At 37.5% G+C, this 17,623-nt stretch overlaps 1 protein-coding gene across 5 annotated transcripts in view; it reads left to right on the top strand.

Annotated features, from left to right (window-relative positions):
• The window catches only part of MINDY4 (MINDY lysine 48 deubiquitinase 4), an 86,748-nt gene that overhangs the window by 53,378 nt on the left and 15,747 nt on the right, over window positions 1-17,623 (top strand). For all 5 annotated transcript variants that reach the window (XM_064505686.1, XM_026096460.2, XM_026096449.2 and 2 more), the window contains 2 exons: window positions 6,890-6,953; window positions 9,320-9,481. In XM_064505686.1, coding sequence (XP_064361756.1) covers window positions 6,890-6,953; window positions 9,320-9,481 — 226 coding nt within the window. The remainder of the gene's footprint in view (window positions 1-6,889; window positions 6,954-9,319; window positions 9,482-17,623) is intronic.

Here is a 17,623-nt window from a genome sequence, read left to right as displayed (position 1 = left end):
CCTTACCATTGACAAATTTTTTAACTTCTGTTGTATTCCATCGATTGTCTCCTTTCATAGCTGAATGGTTCTAGTTTATCTAGTCACTTCTCATAAGAAAACTGCTCCATTTCTTGAAAGTGGTTTCTTGTGGCGCTCCAAACTTTTTCTGATTCTGCTGCATCTTCACACAGCCCAAGTTACAATTAGATGAGCTAGTCTATTCTGTCTGCGAAGTCATCTTTTGCATGTTTCTGAGGTAGTATTTTCACCTTTAAAAAAACTACTGCCAAGAAAAATGAAAGGAGGGAAAATGTAAGCTGGAGAAACGAAATGCTCAAATTCTGTTAATGTTGAGTTAAAACAGCAAACTGACTACTTGAAATCAAGTGTTAATGCATTGCTTTTAGTTGTCTTGTAAGGGCAGTCTCTCATCAAAGTTGGCTACAGACTGTCGTCATTACTATAACAACCTTTTCCTCAGTTTGTAGACTAAAAGGATACACTCAGCCTGACTGCAATGCTGGCATCTTTGTGAATGTGATTTATCTGTCCCAGTCTTGGTATATAACATTTAGATGGCCATGTCCCAGTCATAGTAGGCTCTTTTTACAATCATCAGGCAGTGATAAGACATTTCCAAGTAGAGTTTTTTCCCCTGCTCTGCAAATTATCCAAGCTAGGTCACATAAATGACCTTCAGGAGGTACCAGTTTCTGTCCATGTACTAAAATGTAAAGAAGCCCAGAGTGATTAGCTGAAGCTTATGTGTCCATCTCTAGATATACATATATATATATATATATAAAATGCTTAAGAGATTGACTTGCTTTGCCATATTCCCAATCTCATTGTTTCCCTCTGCTTCAGGAAATCTAAGCATTTCAGGAAATCAAAGCATTTCAGAAACAAACATTTTTGATTTTAGGGACATATAGTGTATTTCTTAAAAAGACACCCAAAGATGTGAAAGAATAAGCTTGATTCTGTTGCATAGTAGAGCAATAGGAAAAACACTTGCATTTTTATTCCAAGTTTCAACCAGCATCCTTTTATTCAGTGTCCTGTGCAGCTCTGTTTGCTAAACTTAAGGACAACAAGAATAAGCAGATCCTGGTTTAATATCTTTAAAGAATTAGTCTCAGAAGAACATACTACATTCAAAGAAAAGATAATTTCTATTGACAAATGGAATAATTGACCCATCCTTGAATTTGCCAAGACTTGAATTACTTTTTACATCAGCTCTATCCCTCTGAAATATAACTACTTTCTATAGTGTGTTAGCATCCTGTATTAGCAGAGCTCATGAATTAAGTGTGCATGATCACCTGACTACATGTACCTTTTAAGAACTTTGTTAAATTAGCAGGTATGTGAAAAAAAGTGGTAAATTAAGACTGAAGCCACTTCCTTCCTTTTACTGGTTTGCATCACAAACAGTAATAGTTTTTTTTTTTTTTTTTAATAAAAGCAGAGGGGTCCTTCCCTTCTTTTTTAAACATTCATTTAAAACCTTTGCAGTGTGCCAGTTTAAAAAAAAAAAAAAAAAGTGGAACATTTACACAATAAGCCAGTCACCCATCCTGTCATTTTCCACATCCCCATTGTAATTATTGAAATCCTTACCCTTGAAGAGGAGTTTTTCTCCCTCCCAACCCAAATTCTATTTTGGGAGTAGACTTGTAATTGTGTGTTTGTTAATATAGCTGTCTGTTGCCATGAACAAAATGAGGTCACCAATTTACTATTACAGCTTTGCCACAGAGTTAAGGACAGTAAAAGAGCTAGTGCTTAAACACTCCGTTCTTTGCTTTATATTGTTTTATTTTTTGTTCTTAAATTGTTGTCAGTCCAAAGGATGTCAATGGAAAAATAATTAACATTAGCTGGTTCACATTTTGATAGGTTGGAGTTCTTCGTAATGTTTAGTGCGTCTGTGGCTTTTGTATTTAATATGCGATGCACTGATGTTCTTATTAAAGACTTGGCAAGGGCTTCCCTGGAAATAGATTGAGAATTAATATGTATAAAACATTTCAAAAATGTGTTATTTATCTAATTCATTGTTATTTAAAAGAAAAAAGCTCATCTGTTTACTGATTATGTATACTGTAGCATCCAGTGCTTGAAGTATTTATAGTTTGAACTTGTATTTATGCATTTTTAAAATTTGAGTCCATACACCGGAATTATACTTTCATTACAGTTTCAGCTAACGATGGTATTTTTCTCCATCTGTCTAAAATACTTAGGTGATTTGTTTGCAATGTGTATATTGCAGAATGGATGAATGAATTGAAAACATGAGGCAGATTCTTGATTGATAAGAATTATCGTGGCTGACGAAGTCAAGCAAGCTATGTTAATATGGCTGTGAAAATTCAGAGCAGTCAGAGATTCGACTCAGAGCATGTACACATCTTTAGTACTTTACTTCCTCAATAAATGCCTTACTTCACTTCTTGATAATCTGAAACTTGTATCTCCAACAAGGCTGAAGATTAACACAGAATCAACTGGAGTATGGAGAAAATCAGATTTATCATATTCTTTTTTGAAGGGCTATTTCAGACATTCCTGCCCTAAACCCAGCAAGCAGCACAGAAAACATCTAAAAATACATACCTTTCACTACATATGGTTTTTATGGTTTTGGTTGATTTCTGTCATGAAGAGATTTCTCCAATTGCTGTGAGGTAGATATATGCTCTGAAGATACCTTACACATTTTTGGCTTTGCCACATACTAACACACATTAGTTTTATGCAATAATAAAGTGAGAAAAACCCATTTAGTTGTAAGCTCAATGAAACAAAGTTGCCTGTAGATCTCCCAGGAAAAATGTTCCCTCACCCTTATATGAAAAAAAAAGACCTAAATTGAAATATGATAGTGGGAAAAAAAACTTAAAATAAGAACAACACAAAATTACTGAACTATGTGGAGAATGTTGCCATGTTATTTAGCTTATGTGGGCATATAAAAATATGTCCACATTTTTATCATGACCCCAGAAAAGCTGAGCTAGGTAATTTCAGCACTGTTAAAACTGGGATTCAGCAATTCAAGGGTCCCGGGGCAAAGCCTGAAACTTAAAGGCAATAAACTTTTCAGCTGTTTTCTATCTCTTGTCCCAGCAGGCTTCTGCTACTCCATAGAGAGTTCAAAGCACTCTTCTCTCCAATCATAATGCAGACATAATCTGTATTACTTTACACACAATACAAATAAAAAATAATGTTCATGATGCTTCAGCTGGGAGATCTTATGGAACAATCTGAAATTTAGCAGATCTCATCATAGCTATTTTGATAATGTACCAATTTAGGAAGTGATATTTCAACACATGGTTAATTTTCAGTATTTGTCCAGGAGATTTTCAAAATCGGTGTCTTGCTCTCTAATCAAACAGTTCGGTTTGCAGATTTGCAATATGACCAGGTGAGGCAAACACTACCATTTTGAGTGAGCAGTCAAAATACTTCTCTCTCATGCTTCAGTTTCAGATTTCTGTACAACCATGACACAGGAAAATACTGATAATACTGCACCAGGAAGAAATATTTGCCATTGACACTCTTCCCCTTGGTGGTGCCTTTTTGTTGACCTAAAGCACCACGCAGAATAATGAGTTGTGAATTAAGAAAAAGGGATTTGTACAGAATCAAACCTCTGATTCATTGCCTGATGATGAATAGGAATTTTAAGGTCTTGTGACTTAAAATTAATATATTTTACTGTTTTAAAAAATGATACTAAAATTACAAACAGAAGATTGCATGCAGGGACAAAACAGTTTTAGTAGTAATGATTTATTCATTACATATATTTTGACATTTGATTTTGTCTGATTTGACACCAGAATGAACAAATGCTTCAGATTTGCTTGTAATCAATGAGTCTCTTCATAGCCCAGCAGAAAACAAAACACATTGTTATAGTCTTCTGATGTTTTTACAATGCATGAGGTGTACTTGTACTTTTATTATAATAAAAATAAATACACCTGCATTGGAGATGGTAAGTCTTTGGCAGTACAAATAATAATCTTAGTGATTTATAATCTTGTAGCTATATGCCTGATGTTTGTTTCCTCATCAGCAGAGATGATTTGAAAGGCAGATGTGCGTCTTCTTGAAACTCTGAGATACACCTCTAAACTCCCATATTGTTTTTACCTACAGATGAAATTAGAACTTCCTCCTATTGTCTTTCTCGTGTGTCCCATCGTCCCTAACTGACGCATATTGTATAGTCTACTCATTTCAAACACGGCTATGGAGTTTTCAAGATGAAAATGTTTCTAAAACTAAGAAATGGCTGAATTCCAAAGATTATTATCAGCCCATCCATTCCTTGCAGTGTTGCATGAGAGAATTTTCCGTACCGTGCACACACACTTTCCATGGTCTTTTCTTTGATTTCACACTAGCAAGAGGTATTACTATAGCACTTTACTATCACTGAAGCTAGCTTGTAAATTATCCATAGCATTAAAACAATGTGCATTGGTGTGGGATGACCTTGAGCACTGTGATTCCAATTTGAAGGATTCTGAGAATCATTAGGGCTGGATATCTTGTAAGTTATATAGTGCGTTCTGATTTTGGCATTCGAAATATATTTGTAACATTTAGGATGATGACAGGAAATGCGGGAATGTCCCAGCTTTTTACTTAAGAAATCGATTTTTAACTGAGCATGTGTAGCTGTGCTGAGGTGAAATTTCACAATAGTTTTACTCTAGCTGCATCAGTTCAGCTGTTACATTGTCACAGACAAAGTCTTTTTTTTGAAAAAAATAATTCTGCTAAGTCAGGAAACGAGTAATTGGGTGCACAGAAGAATTTACATAACAAAAGAGAATGAGAACACTTCATATTTTTTATTTAAAAACATCACAGATGGGGTGTGTGTAGAATAACTTAGGTCTCAGTTGCTGATCAGTCAGTCATTCTCTTGTCTTCTCTTGCAACAGCATCAAAATGAGGATCTAGCCAAAGTAATTGGCATCAACATATTTTATATTGAAGAAGGGAAATAACATTTTATGAACCATAGAATTAATCTGTAGAGTTTATCGTCATAGCTGTCCTAGAGTATAGAACATTGGCTGTTCTCAAAACCAGATTAGAAGTTTATTTATGAATAGAATAATGTCTGCCGTTACATTATATCCGCAGGACAAAATTGATCTCAATTATAGCCTTTATGTTTTAGGACATCAGCCAATCACTAATTCAATAATTCCAGAAGTTGTGGGAGAGGGAACTTGATTTGAGGAGATGTTTCTCCATAATTATCAGTAATGATATTTCATGACTTTTCCCTTTGATCTCATAAAATAGAAGAAAGGACCACACAGTAGTATTATAAATGTGTGCACCTATAGTCGTTTTTTGTTGATGTTGTTCTTCCCATGGACAATATAATGCATACATTATATCATGTTCAGTTAGTGGATATAACCCAAGAGTTAATGATAGGAATGGACTGGCTTGGTAAATAAGGGGAGAGCAATGAATGTTGTTTACTTTGACTTTCGTAAGGCTTTTGACACTGTCTCCTGTAACAACCTCATAGACAAGCTGATGAAGTGCGGGCTAGATAAGTGGTCAGTAGGTGGATTGAAAACTGGCTGAACTGCCAGGCTCAGAGGGTTTGTGATCAGTGGCACAGTGTCTGCCTGGAGACCACTCACTATGTTGTCCTCCAGGGACCAATAGTGGGGCCAGTACTGTTTATCTTCATTAATGACCTGCACCAGAAGACGGCAAGCACCCTCAGCAAGTTTGCAGATGGCACAAAAGTGGGAGGAGTGTCTGATACAGGAGAGGGTTGTGCTGCTGTTCAGAGGGGCCTTGACAGGCTGGAGAAATGGGCAGAGAGGAACCTCATGGAGCTCAACGAAGGGAATCGCCAGGTCCTGCACCTGGGAAGGAATAATGCCGGGTGGCAGCACAGGCTGGGGGCTGAGCAGGTGGAGAGCAGCTTTTCAGAGAAGGACCTGGGGGTCTTGATGGACAACAAGCCCTGGTGAGGCCACGTTTGGAGTGCTGTGTCCAGTACCGGGCTCCCCAGTACAAGAAAGATGTGGATTTACTGGAGCGAGTGCAGCAAAGGAACCACAGAGATGATTAAGGGCCTGGAGCATCTATGACACAAGGAGAAGCTGAGAGAGCTGGGACTGTTCAGTCTGGAGGAGAGAAGGCTCAGGGGGGATGTTATGCATATGTGTAAATACCTGATGGCAGAGGGTAAAGCAAACGAAGTCAGACTCTTCTCAGTGGTGCCAGGATGAAAAGCAATGGTCACAAACTGGAACACAGAAAATTCTGTTTGAGCACAAGAAAACACTTTTTTATTGTGAGGGTGGTTAAACACTGGAACAGGTTGCTCGGAGAGGCTGTGGCTTCTCTGTTCTGGAGGTGTTGAAAACCCTTCTGGACCTGGGAAACCCGTTGTGGCTGACCCTGCTTGAGCAGGGAGTTTGGACCAGACAATCTCTGAGGTCCCTTCCAACACCAACTATTCTGATTCTGTGAATAGAAATGCATGTATTTTTGAGAAAGTCTTACGTAATTCTGTAATTGAATCAGTTTAGTAGTTCCAACTTCAGAAGTTCTAACTCTTGGTCCCGATGGCTTCTCTTTTCCTCTATAGCTATTTTCTTTGGTCTAGTTCTAACTTCTGCTTGCCACAGGTTTAGCACCTTTTCATTGATATTAAGAAAATCTTTTTTGTCCTGCAAAAATTCAGCTTGAAAGAATTCCATAATGTAGAGCTATCTAATGCTGATTCATAGTGGAGAAACCAGCTTTTTCCAAGAAAGCCTTTTTTTTTTTTTTAATATTAAGTCTAGTGAAAAGAAGCGATTACGATTAAATATTCTCTGCTCATTTTCAGGGTGCGCAATGATTTCGATGTGCTTACAAACCGACTGATTGGCAGCCATGGGTATTGTACTCAGGTACGTAAGGGTGGATCCTTGAAGTTGCCATAGGCCTATGCATGCAGAGCTATGAACGGCTCTTTGGGAGGAGATGACATTTCTTCTCTAAGGGTCCTCATGTTTTTTCTTTTTTCCAATACTGTCCAGCGTCTTCACCTGTTATTTTTTTCGCCATGTATTTTGACAGATTGTTGTCTTTGCTTTCAGAGCCTCTGCTTTCTGGCCTGTTTTTCTGGTGTGTGTGTGTTTATACCTGTGTGTGTGAATGTGCACTCTCTTTTGAACTTTTTTGAATTTAGCTGATTTTAGGGCTGAGGTAGGGATGACATAGAAAACTGGATTTCCTCCCTCCCATCCCAGAATGGCGACAGAATGTGTGTCTGACATCCTTCTGTATAAATGATTGCTGCTCAGCTAGCTGAGCTGATGCCGATTCTTCAAACTGGAGACATGGAGTATAGGAGTATGCAAAAGAAGTGGTTCTTGAAAATAAACGGTCTGAATTGCTGTCTGACACTTAGACCCACAATTTTCTGCGGGCTAAATTCCAGCTCATGTTCTGTACCAAGCGTCTCCCATTGATTGGCCCTTGGTTTGCAGAGGCATCCAGTCAGTTGGAAAGACTATGTCTTGGACACATAGGTGGAATGTAGATCGCAGAATTCTGTGACATGGATTCCCTGAAAGCTGGGATATGGGCAGAAACTGTGTGGTCTGAATATGGTCTACAGTCATTAAGTATGTAGTATTGCCATTTTGGCTGCAAAAAGGAAGCTTCATTTTCTTCTCTTAAACTGTTGCTACATGAATTTTGTACTGCAGTTACACAGTGATTCCCCAGAAAGGTGGTGGAACATCACTGGCAGATGTAGAAATCTTGTAAGTATCGGTAAGAATCTATAAACTTCGGGGGTTCCTTTAGGAGAAAATTTGGGCTATAAGTGGGTGCCATTATTTTTATAATCGTACATCAAGTCCAAGCTGGCAGTATCAATATTATTCATGTCTTAGGGCATAGTAGCTTGTTTTATTTTTTCCTGGAGACTTTCTTGTTTTTTCCGCTCATGTTTCTTGACATATGTTATTTATTAATGGTTAGAGGCTTCTTTTCTGTAGCACAGTCTGCTGCTAGATTTTGGTTTTTGCTGTTACGTCATAGCTTGCCCTGGAGTGTCCTTGTGTTGCCTCTGCTAAGTGAAATGTCTGGTGTCTCTTTCTGTTCCTTGGATTTCATGTGCACCCACATGTTCACACACACACATGCACACGTGCACACACACCCTCACCTTTTAGCTTCCTACACACCCCTAATTGTAGTTCAGATGGACAGAAAAGAATCAACAATCTGGAAAAGCAAGCGTGAGTATATAAGTGATACAGACCTGACCTGAAGCCATGCGGGTGAATTTCTTACTGAGTGAAACTAAGTTCATCCAGGAATAATTGTGTTCAAAACACAAAAATACATCACTATGCACATACAGAAATGATAGAACCATACTGTAAAATGTGTTGGATGAGTAACACGGAGTGAGACCAAAACCTTTTGGAGTCACAGGTTTTTCATGTGTCATCATACAGTTTAATAACCTTAATTAAAAACACAGAGGAGGCAAGAGGGCTTAGTGGTCCAGCTTTCAACTAGCTGTAGTGATTTCACAAGACACCACTGGTCTGTGAAAACAGTTTGGAAGCCATTTGTATTTTCCCCAGTGCAAATTAACATACTGGGATGATGATTTCCCATTATACGTATCAATGGTTTTCAAAAACTGGGCCCTTCCTGATCCTGACTTCTCAATCTAGAGAAGGGGGAAAGATGCCACAGGAAACAGAGAGGAAGGATGCTGGAAGGAGAGCGGACCACAAGACTTTGCATATTTCATTACAATCTAAAGCAAAAAATATCTTGCCTTCCCAATGGCCCCATATCACTCTTTTGGTTAGATATTTTGTAGTAACCTATTACAACATGTATGCACACACAAGCACACAAATTGCTTAGACTTTTAATAGATACTACTTATGCTCCATCTTTCACTGTACAGAAAAAGGGACACTAAAATGTTTTACTTTGAAAAAAAAATCACTAATCTGAGAAAGCTTGAAAGTTGGATGTGAGAACAAATTTATTATCAGCAGCTTGCCTTTTTAAAGCTGACTTGAAAATACAGCTGATATATCTTCATTTTAATTTGGGAGTAGCCTGAACTTTTAAAAAGATGTTAAAACTAATCCTATTTATCTGGTCAAGCTTAAACCCCCTGTATAAATTAAGGGTATGGTACATTCTTAAACTTATCTATCCTGAATAAAGGCTATACTGATGTCTGGTGCAGGCAAGATGTATAACTGATTTTATTCTTTTAATATATCACAAACAGGAATTGGTGAACTTGCTTCTGACTGGCAAAGCTGTATCCAATGTTTTTAACAATGTGATAGAGCTGGACTCTGGAAACGGCAATATCACGATTTTGAAAGGCATCACAAGTCGCAGTGATATTGGTTTGCTGTCTCTATTCGAGCACTATGATGTTTGCCAGGTATGCTTTCAATTCCTCTGGTTTTAATTAAAAATGAAAAAATTAACAAGTTTAAAATTGGTTTGAAATGAATATGTCAACTGAGACATTATGAGCTTGATTGGGTTGCCCATTCAGGAGTCTAGTGCTGTCTTAGATGCCCTCAGGCGTCCTGCCTGACCTCTGAACTGATGCTCCAGAAGTGTGTGGTCTCACTTCTGGTTGCAGGTTCTGTCTGACATCTTGCAGCCCTCTGGAAATGGCTTGGGTAGTCTGCAGCATCTCAGATATTATATGCCCCTTCTAAAGGGGGAGTCATCTCACAAAGACATTTATATTTAAGTGGCTACTGGGTAGGTCTATGTATGTGAACTAGGATCTGGTCATTGCAGTCTGGGGAGTCAAAAGTTGTTCACCTGACTAAATGTAGGCATGTGCTCTAGGTTGAGCTGAACAAATTCCCCTGATCTGTATTCACTAGATCTGCACAGATTATAGTGCAATTGAGACACCCAGCTCACATGTTGACACTTATATTTTAGTCATGTAAATATAAGTGACTGAATCTGGAGCTGAAGCCTACGCTAAATATTCAGTAATGGGTAGCCAGTTTGATTGAATCCTGTAGCCCATGCTGTAATGGTGGAAGTAGTCATATTGTATTAGCAATAATGATAATAACAGATAGTTAAAATAGCTGACATTATAGTGGGAAAGTTCCCTTTAGCACATTTTTGAAATTAATATTTTAATTATATTATGATGAAAATGAAAAGATAGATTAGAAGTTTCAAAGTAGTGACAGCCATTAAATTACCTCTGGAAAAACTTTCCTAAGGATTTCACTGATTCTTCATCAACAGACTTTATCATCAGGATGGGCATCTTCCTTAAAGATATGTTCTATCTTAATCAGACAATCTTGTGTTTGATGTAGGAATACTATTTGAAATTCTCTTGCCTGTGCTAGATGCTATATTAGATAATTGTAGTGGTCCCATTTGGATTTACAATCACTGTCTCTATAAAAATTAGAAAGAGATTGGAAAAGAATTTGCGTGTAGTGATCTAATATAAATGTATGTCTGAAAACAAACATTGATATTAACTATGTCCCATATGGCTGAATTCAGTTACATTTTCCTACTACTGACAAATTCCAATTTTCATTTTTAATTAATGTAATGCTTTACATTATTCACAGGATTATAATAAGCGTTAAGTTTAGTTAAGAGAGCATATCAGTATATCGAAATCAGATAAATACAGAACAAACTGTACTAAAAATAAATTCGCTTCTGCATATAGTTCAGGATCCTTATCCTTTCCTATAAAGAAGGTAACATTTCAAACTTCAAAAAAAGATTATGTACCACTATAGTATTTTATTCCATTCTCCAGTAAGGAAGATGACTTCTGAATAGCAAAATGGTCAGTGAGGTCAGTGCAGGTAAGAGCTATTTCTTTGTCATCTTACCCCCAAAAATAAAGTCAAAGTTACCCAGGGAATCAGACACCACCTTCCACGTATTTTGCAAGTTATATGATGGGGGGGTTCCATTTCTTCTACTACTATACTGTCACTTGGGAGTTGGAATCAAGAGCAGTGATGTATTTTCCAAGCCAGTGACTCTTAATCAGTTACAGAAGCCTCAGTAGATACAGTTTCTTTTTTTTTTTTCTAGTTTACGTTACTTATGCATCTGATGCCAATTGTCTTACTTTTTATTAAGAACATTTGTGAGTACTTTACGTTTCAGTTCTTATGTCTTAGAGCATACTGCAGTGCATGCCTAAGGACCAGAACAAAGATCAGATTCCAGTGGACTTTTGTCCCAAGACTGGGGCCTCACTGCTGTGGCTTTTGCAAGAAGGGCTAGATTCTACTGTCTGTTACAAAGAAATTAGTTTAGAGTAATTTAGAAAAAATAAATGAGACTGTTAGTTTGTGGTGGTGAAACTGAGAGTAGAATTTGGCTGTAAGTCTTTCAAACTGATTGTTTTCTTCCTCTCAGCGTTTCGGTAAGTAGATTCAGCATCCAATTATGTTGTGGCTATGAGGATAGTAACTGAAACCAGGAATGGAAAAGAACTGTCATTTTTTTTTCCAGGACTTAGAAGATCTCGAGCATGATATATAGTGAATCATAGACATTAGAGATGGAAAACTCCCTTTAGGTCATATCCAGCCAATCTCTCAGGGGATAATACAGGATATTTTATGTCCTGTTGTACAGTAGTGGTTTGCCAAGACTCTCTTTAAAAAGTCTGTATCCATGAAGTTCCTGTCTTTCTTCTCAGATGGCCATTTATTAGTTGATTGTAGTGCACATAACTATAAACTTATAATTTTTCTGTTTATGGTAATCCCATGTGTCTCTACTTTAAAGCATAAGGAAATGCAAGTAAGAGATTTGCAGGTACCTGCAATACTGAATGTGGAAATTTTAATGATATCGACTACACAGCTCCTGCTGTGGCTGTATTTTCTAATATTAAACCTGACTGTTCATTTACTTAGTTTCCTCTGATTATCATTCTCACTTCTAATCCAGCATGCCCCCTAAAGAATTCATCCCCATCCGCTAGACATTTGCAAGCTGATGTCACAGTTCCTCCCTTTTTCATCAGTACATCCTGTCCAAACCTTATTTTTATTGCTCTACTCCAAACTTCTCCCAACTTACCAGTGTACTTCAGAAGAAATATGCAAGATTCCAGGGCAGATGCAGCAAATCCTCCCAGGAAAAGTTTTGTGTATCATTTTATCTCCCTTGTGTATAACATCAAGTATTTGTATATAATCGGCAATTTCATTTGACATGTGTGCAAAGTTGAAAATACCATGAGGGCATGAGCATTGAATTAATCGTTCTGTCAGATTTCATCAACAGTAGCAAATAAAATCAAAGCGGTGAACCCCTTTTCCTCCAATGACTGCTGGAAGAATCCCTCTGATGCCGATCCGGTAACCTTTTTCAGTGGATCATGCCGAATGTGTTATCTTTGCTGATTGGAAAAATGTGTGCCTCCTGTAATTTGTCTGGAATTGCTAATGTCAAATCATCACTCTTAGTCCTAACATATCACTATACCCAATATATTCTTTTGTAATGTAATTACTTGTAAATTGTTTCACAATGACAGATGGATTCATTCAATCTAATTCACATGTGAACACTTAGTTCTACAGTAAGATTCCATATTTTAATTCAAAAAAGCTAAAGGTCCATTTCCTTTTTTTTTTTTCTGTAGGCAAGTCATAGGTCTTTGGATTTCTTTTGTTTATGCGAAGCCTATATGCAGGTTATATTAATTCCACCTAATCTTATACATTTAACTAAGAGGTCTCAATTAGGATTTTAGCTGTCCTGGGTTTTCTTTAAAGCTGTGAAAGAGAGAGAAATATTTCCAAAAGCTGCTCAGCCCATATACATAAAATCGATGCAGGTTTGGCCCTGTTTGCTGGGCTGCAGCATATAACAGTTTAGTAGTTCTCTCAGAGAAGCTGAGTGGTTTCTGCAGCAGGGACAAGGTCTCAGAGAAAGGGGTGAGGCAGAGAAGTGGGCAGGACTAATCACATCAGTCCTAAGTGAGAGAGTCCTGCTTTTGAGTCAGAGTCTTTGGTCTAAATGCCATGTTTAAATTTACGGGTCATGTTAAAAGTAGAAACAGATGTTTCTGATATTTTTGCCAGATCATGTGAAGGAGTAAAACAACAACAGCAGTAAGGGAGAAGAATCTTCTGCATTCTCATCTGCAGAATTCAAAGATATTAATATTATTATTAATAATAATTCATAATAATAGTGATAGCATCTAGCATTTATGTGTCACTTCCTATGAGTAGACCAGTACTTTGCAGAAGAGGCCAGTATCATCACCATTTTACAGTGGGGGTTATAGATGAAAAAAGGCAAAGTGCTGCCCCCAAGGACATCCAATAAGCTAGTGGATGAACTTGGATGAGCACAGGTCTTCTGAATCTCACAATGTCTCTTTGATTCTACAGTCATTACAATAGTGGTTGATGAATTTGGCTATCTTTCTGAAATGCTTTTTGAAAACATTTTAGGTATGTCCTGTTGTTCACAAAATAATGGAAGCATTCAAGGTAACTTATCTCCTTTGAACCTGGACTCTGAGTCTTCTTGGTCTCTACTGATTCTCTCCTGCTTTTAGGCAGTCCTGTTCTAGTAGTTAAGCCACCTGTGAGCTGAGCTTTCAAACTCACCCTACTCTGATTCTTGGTTGTGGCTAAGTCTCTGCCTCAGCTGTCAGCATTTCAGAAGGGATTGATGCTTTTTAGTTCTTGCATTTCTTAAAATGAAGAAAACCCTGGAACTAAGAAGTGACATGTCCATTTTTCCTATTTCTTTTCAAAAAAAGAGGGAAGCATAAATGAACAGAATTTATTCATTAAAATTCCACAGATGGGAAATATTATCTTTGGTCCCTTTGATGAAACCAGGACACTTTGTGCTATAAAAAGACCTGCTTGTATTCTTAAATTCACCACACATTCTCTGTCTTCTGGCACCTCACCTGTTTATTTGCCCTGTAGAACATTCTTCCTATAACCTTTTGCACTAGGAAATTTGTCTGCTTCACAGGCACCTTTTCCAGTCAAATGGATGGGATTCAAGCCAGGTCATTGGTAGGGTAGGGGGAATGTGAGAAAGAGGTATTTACCATCTTGTTTAAAAAGCCTACAACAAAAATATGTATGTGCAAAATGGATAATGCTGATCAGTTTTACTTTCTACATATTTTTCAGTAATGATTATGTGGTAGAGATTGTGCCTTACAGATGCGTTCTTCAAGTGACCCTGCTATTTATGTAAGATGTTTGTGGGTGCTACTGTGGGCAAAAAACATGTGATACATACAATTTTGATTGAAACAAGGCTGACAAGGCATTGATCATTCTAAAAGCCTGTTCTGCATTCCTTGTTTATACATCTGCCTTTCAAGCTATTGAAAGTCCTATTGTCCTCCCACTCATCCATGGACAGTTTTTTTTCTCAGAGGGCCAGTCACTGTTGCTGGGATTGGCATTGATTTGTTGTCAACATTCTTCCAAACAAAATAGAATTACAGCATTTTTGTTTAAGACAATAACAGTAACAAACTCCACATGTTTTGAAGAGTTTGCATGCTTTGCAAACAGACATAACAGAAAATGATAGGTCAAATATTGTCTAGATATCCCTTAACATTTTAAATACTAGCATATGGGTCTGGATTTTTTCCATCTAACTTCAGGCCCCTTGTAGGCTGAGAGTGTTTTAGGTAAGAGTCTAGTCAACTCCCTTTATAGTTGATGAACAGGGGTGTCCACATTTCTGATGATACCCATCTCTTCCTTGTTTGATTTTACAGACAGTCAATGCCTAGGGGCTAGCCTAAGTTAGAGGGTCTACAAATAGATGCTGAAAGTCGTGTAGCCTGAATATTGGCCTATCTTTGTCATTGCAATGAAGCAACATCTTGAAATGAATTACAAACTCCTCCAGATGGATTAAAGGGATGGCAAAGTCCTGATGTGTGAATGAGAGCTGAAACTCCCACAACATTGCGTCACTTGAGACATAGCAGAGAAATAGCAGAATGGGGCAAGGATACAGAAAAGATCTGGCAGCTACCTGGCACCCTAAGGTCTTTTCGCCTTGCCACAACTGCTATGTTGGATTGAGGAATAGGGGAAGCCACCGTGCCACTGGGGGCCTATGTGTTCCCAGTGTTATGGGAGGTGATCAGGAACCTGTAACAATGGGAAAGCTAATTCCTCTTCAGTTATGCCTGGGAATACTCTGCCAGTGATGGGAGAGAAAGCAGGCAAGGTGTCCTGCCATGGATCCAGAGCTATGAATTTAAGTTCTGTTTTGGATTCTTGCTGAAGGCTGCCTCTAAATAGTGCAGCTACAAATGGGTATTTAGTTATTTGGGTTGAGGCCAGTGATGGCTTGCCTTGGTTGGCATATAGGCTACTAAAACCTGTCTGATTTAGTGCACTATCAACACATAACAGATACATTAGAGCCATTTTCATTAACTTTTGATAAGTATAGTATGATTTGTGTAAGGCAAGTATGAAAAGTATTTAGGAATAATTTTGTACTGAGACAGCATAAGAGGACCTTAGTCAAAAGCCAGGGCTTTCCAGGAGTCTTTTATGTGATTTAGTAGTCCTGGGACTGAACAAAAATCTTTCCATTCTTCTCCATTAATTTTACCTTTTATATGTTTTCCAATTCATCATTAAAATGATTTCCTTTTCTACAATAAAGAGGATTCAAAGCGCCATATAAATTATCTAGAGCTCCCTTGTAGCATTCATATTTGCTGCTTTAATTCATAAATATCTGGCTAAAAACTCTCAATTTTTTGCCCAACCTTTAAATTATACATACTCTGAATGTCAGAAATTATGAGAATTGATTTATTTTTCTTAATGTGATTGACATCTAATACATATTAATGGCAACAACTCCTTTTACCCTTACAGTGTCCTTTTACTATATGGAAATAGAACAGCCAGTAGTGTGACTGACACTGTTTTATTAGTGCTGGTGGAACAGGTGTCCTGAGTCTGTGGTCTTGATAGCCCAAGGATTATTCAAAGGGTATCTGCTTTTACACTATTGATACTTCAGATGTAATGCTTTTGGAACATTTTTTAGTAATTATTCATACCAGTAAATGTCACTACAGTTGGCAGAAAAAAAAGTTGACAGAACAAGCAATGTGCTTTGGCCTGTACATGCTAAAGCTCTGTGTAACTATCCTTTTGTCTATCAGTTCTATTGGATTCAGTGCAACTAGGAATTTCTTAGTTCAACAGGACCCGGACTTCTGTGGAATGACACGGACCTCAGTACAGTACTGTGTGATTACCTTGGACAAAAAGCACCTATAACAGTTGTATTCAGGCAAACAAATATAAAGCAAAAAATGACTGAAGTTTGCACTATAAAACAATGTAATTTTAATTAAAAAAAATCAACAAGCAAAGGAGTAAAATTATGTTAAATGATAACAGAACTCCTGGAGAAAAATGCCACCACATTAGCCATAACTAGTGATCCCCCTTGGTTTTGATATGATCTCTTCTTCCTTGAATCATGGCCACTGCAAAGGAATGATGATGTAATGTTTGTTTCTGTTCAAGGTAGATGGTTTAATGTAGTCCAAGAAACACAGAATCTAGGTTACGTTTCTTGTTTGTTTCTTTTGGTATACAAATGACAAAACATAGCCATGTTCAATGAGCAGATAAAATCTGAATGATGAAATACCAAACACTCATGCTGGCAGATATATTGGAATAATTCTCCAGGAATAAATATTTGTCTGTAGAGTTAATTTTACCATTGTATAAATATGCATTAAAGTCAGACGAGGAAAAAGACCACCCTTAGCGTTGAAAATGAACCCCTTGCAGGTGCTTGCTTTTGAAAGGTTGACATTTTCCGAAGATGAGAATTGTCTCTGTGAAATTTATGAGCATTCTTAAGGGATTTGTAAGGGAGAAGATTATGGTTAGTGAAGTATCCATAGGAACTGGAAAAATGCAGCGTGAAAAGACACTTAATTCCCTACCCTCTTTTTGCCTGAAACAGATTAATGAGCGTGTGCGAAAATAAATATTTGAATATTGATGCATTATTACTCTTTAATAGTTTTTAATGCATTATGATACTATAATCAGCATAAAATGGGTTCTTTTTGTGTTCTGCAAAGTATAAAGCTGTTCAGCCCTTAACAAAAATAATGATATTTAATAAAATAGATTCAAGTCACATATACCTGATTTAATATGCTTAGATGTTTCTGTGTGATTTCAGTACATTAGGACAAATCTCTTGGGTGTGAGACATCAGAAGTTGTAAAGCCCTTCTTGTGGGTGACTGAAGCTAAGGAACTGTGGTTAGCAGTGTCTCCTCTTGCAGAATGTTTGAGGGCTGCGTGTCATGGTCTTTTTGCTGCTGATTACATCAATCATCAGTAGTGGCAAAAACAATGGGCTTTTTAGGAGCCTCGGTCCAAGCCTAGCACTTCTTCCATCAAAATTACTAGGTGCTATTGACTTTGAGTGTTGTCCTGTCTATAGAGCAATTGGATCCTCGTTTCCAGTCTTGCAGTGCATATTGTACTCCTGGC

Source organism: Dromaius novaehollandiae, chromosome 2, assembly GCF_036370855.1.
Source record: "Dromaius novaehollandiae isolate bDroNov1 chromosome 2, bDroNov1.hap1, whole genome shotgun sequence".
NCBI classification, from domain to species: Eukaryota; Metazoa; Chordata; class Aves; order Casuariiformes; family Dromaiidae; genus Dromaius; species Dromaius novaehollandiae.
This window is presented reverse-complemented; position numbering and strand designations above follow the sequence as displayed.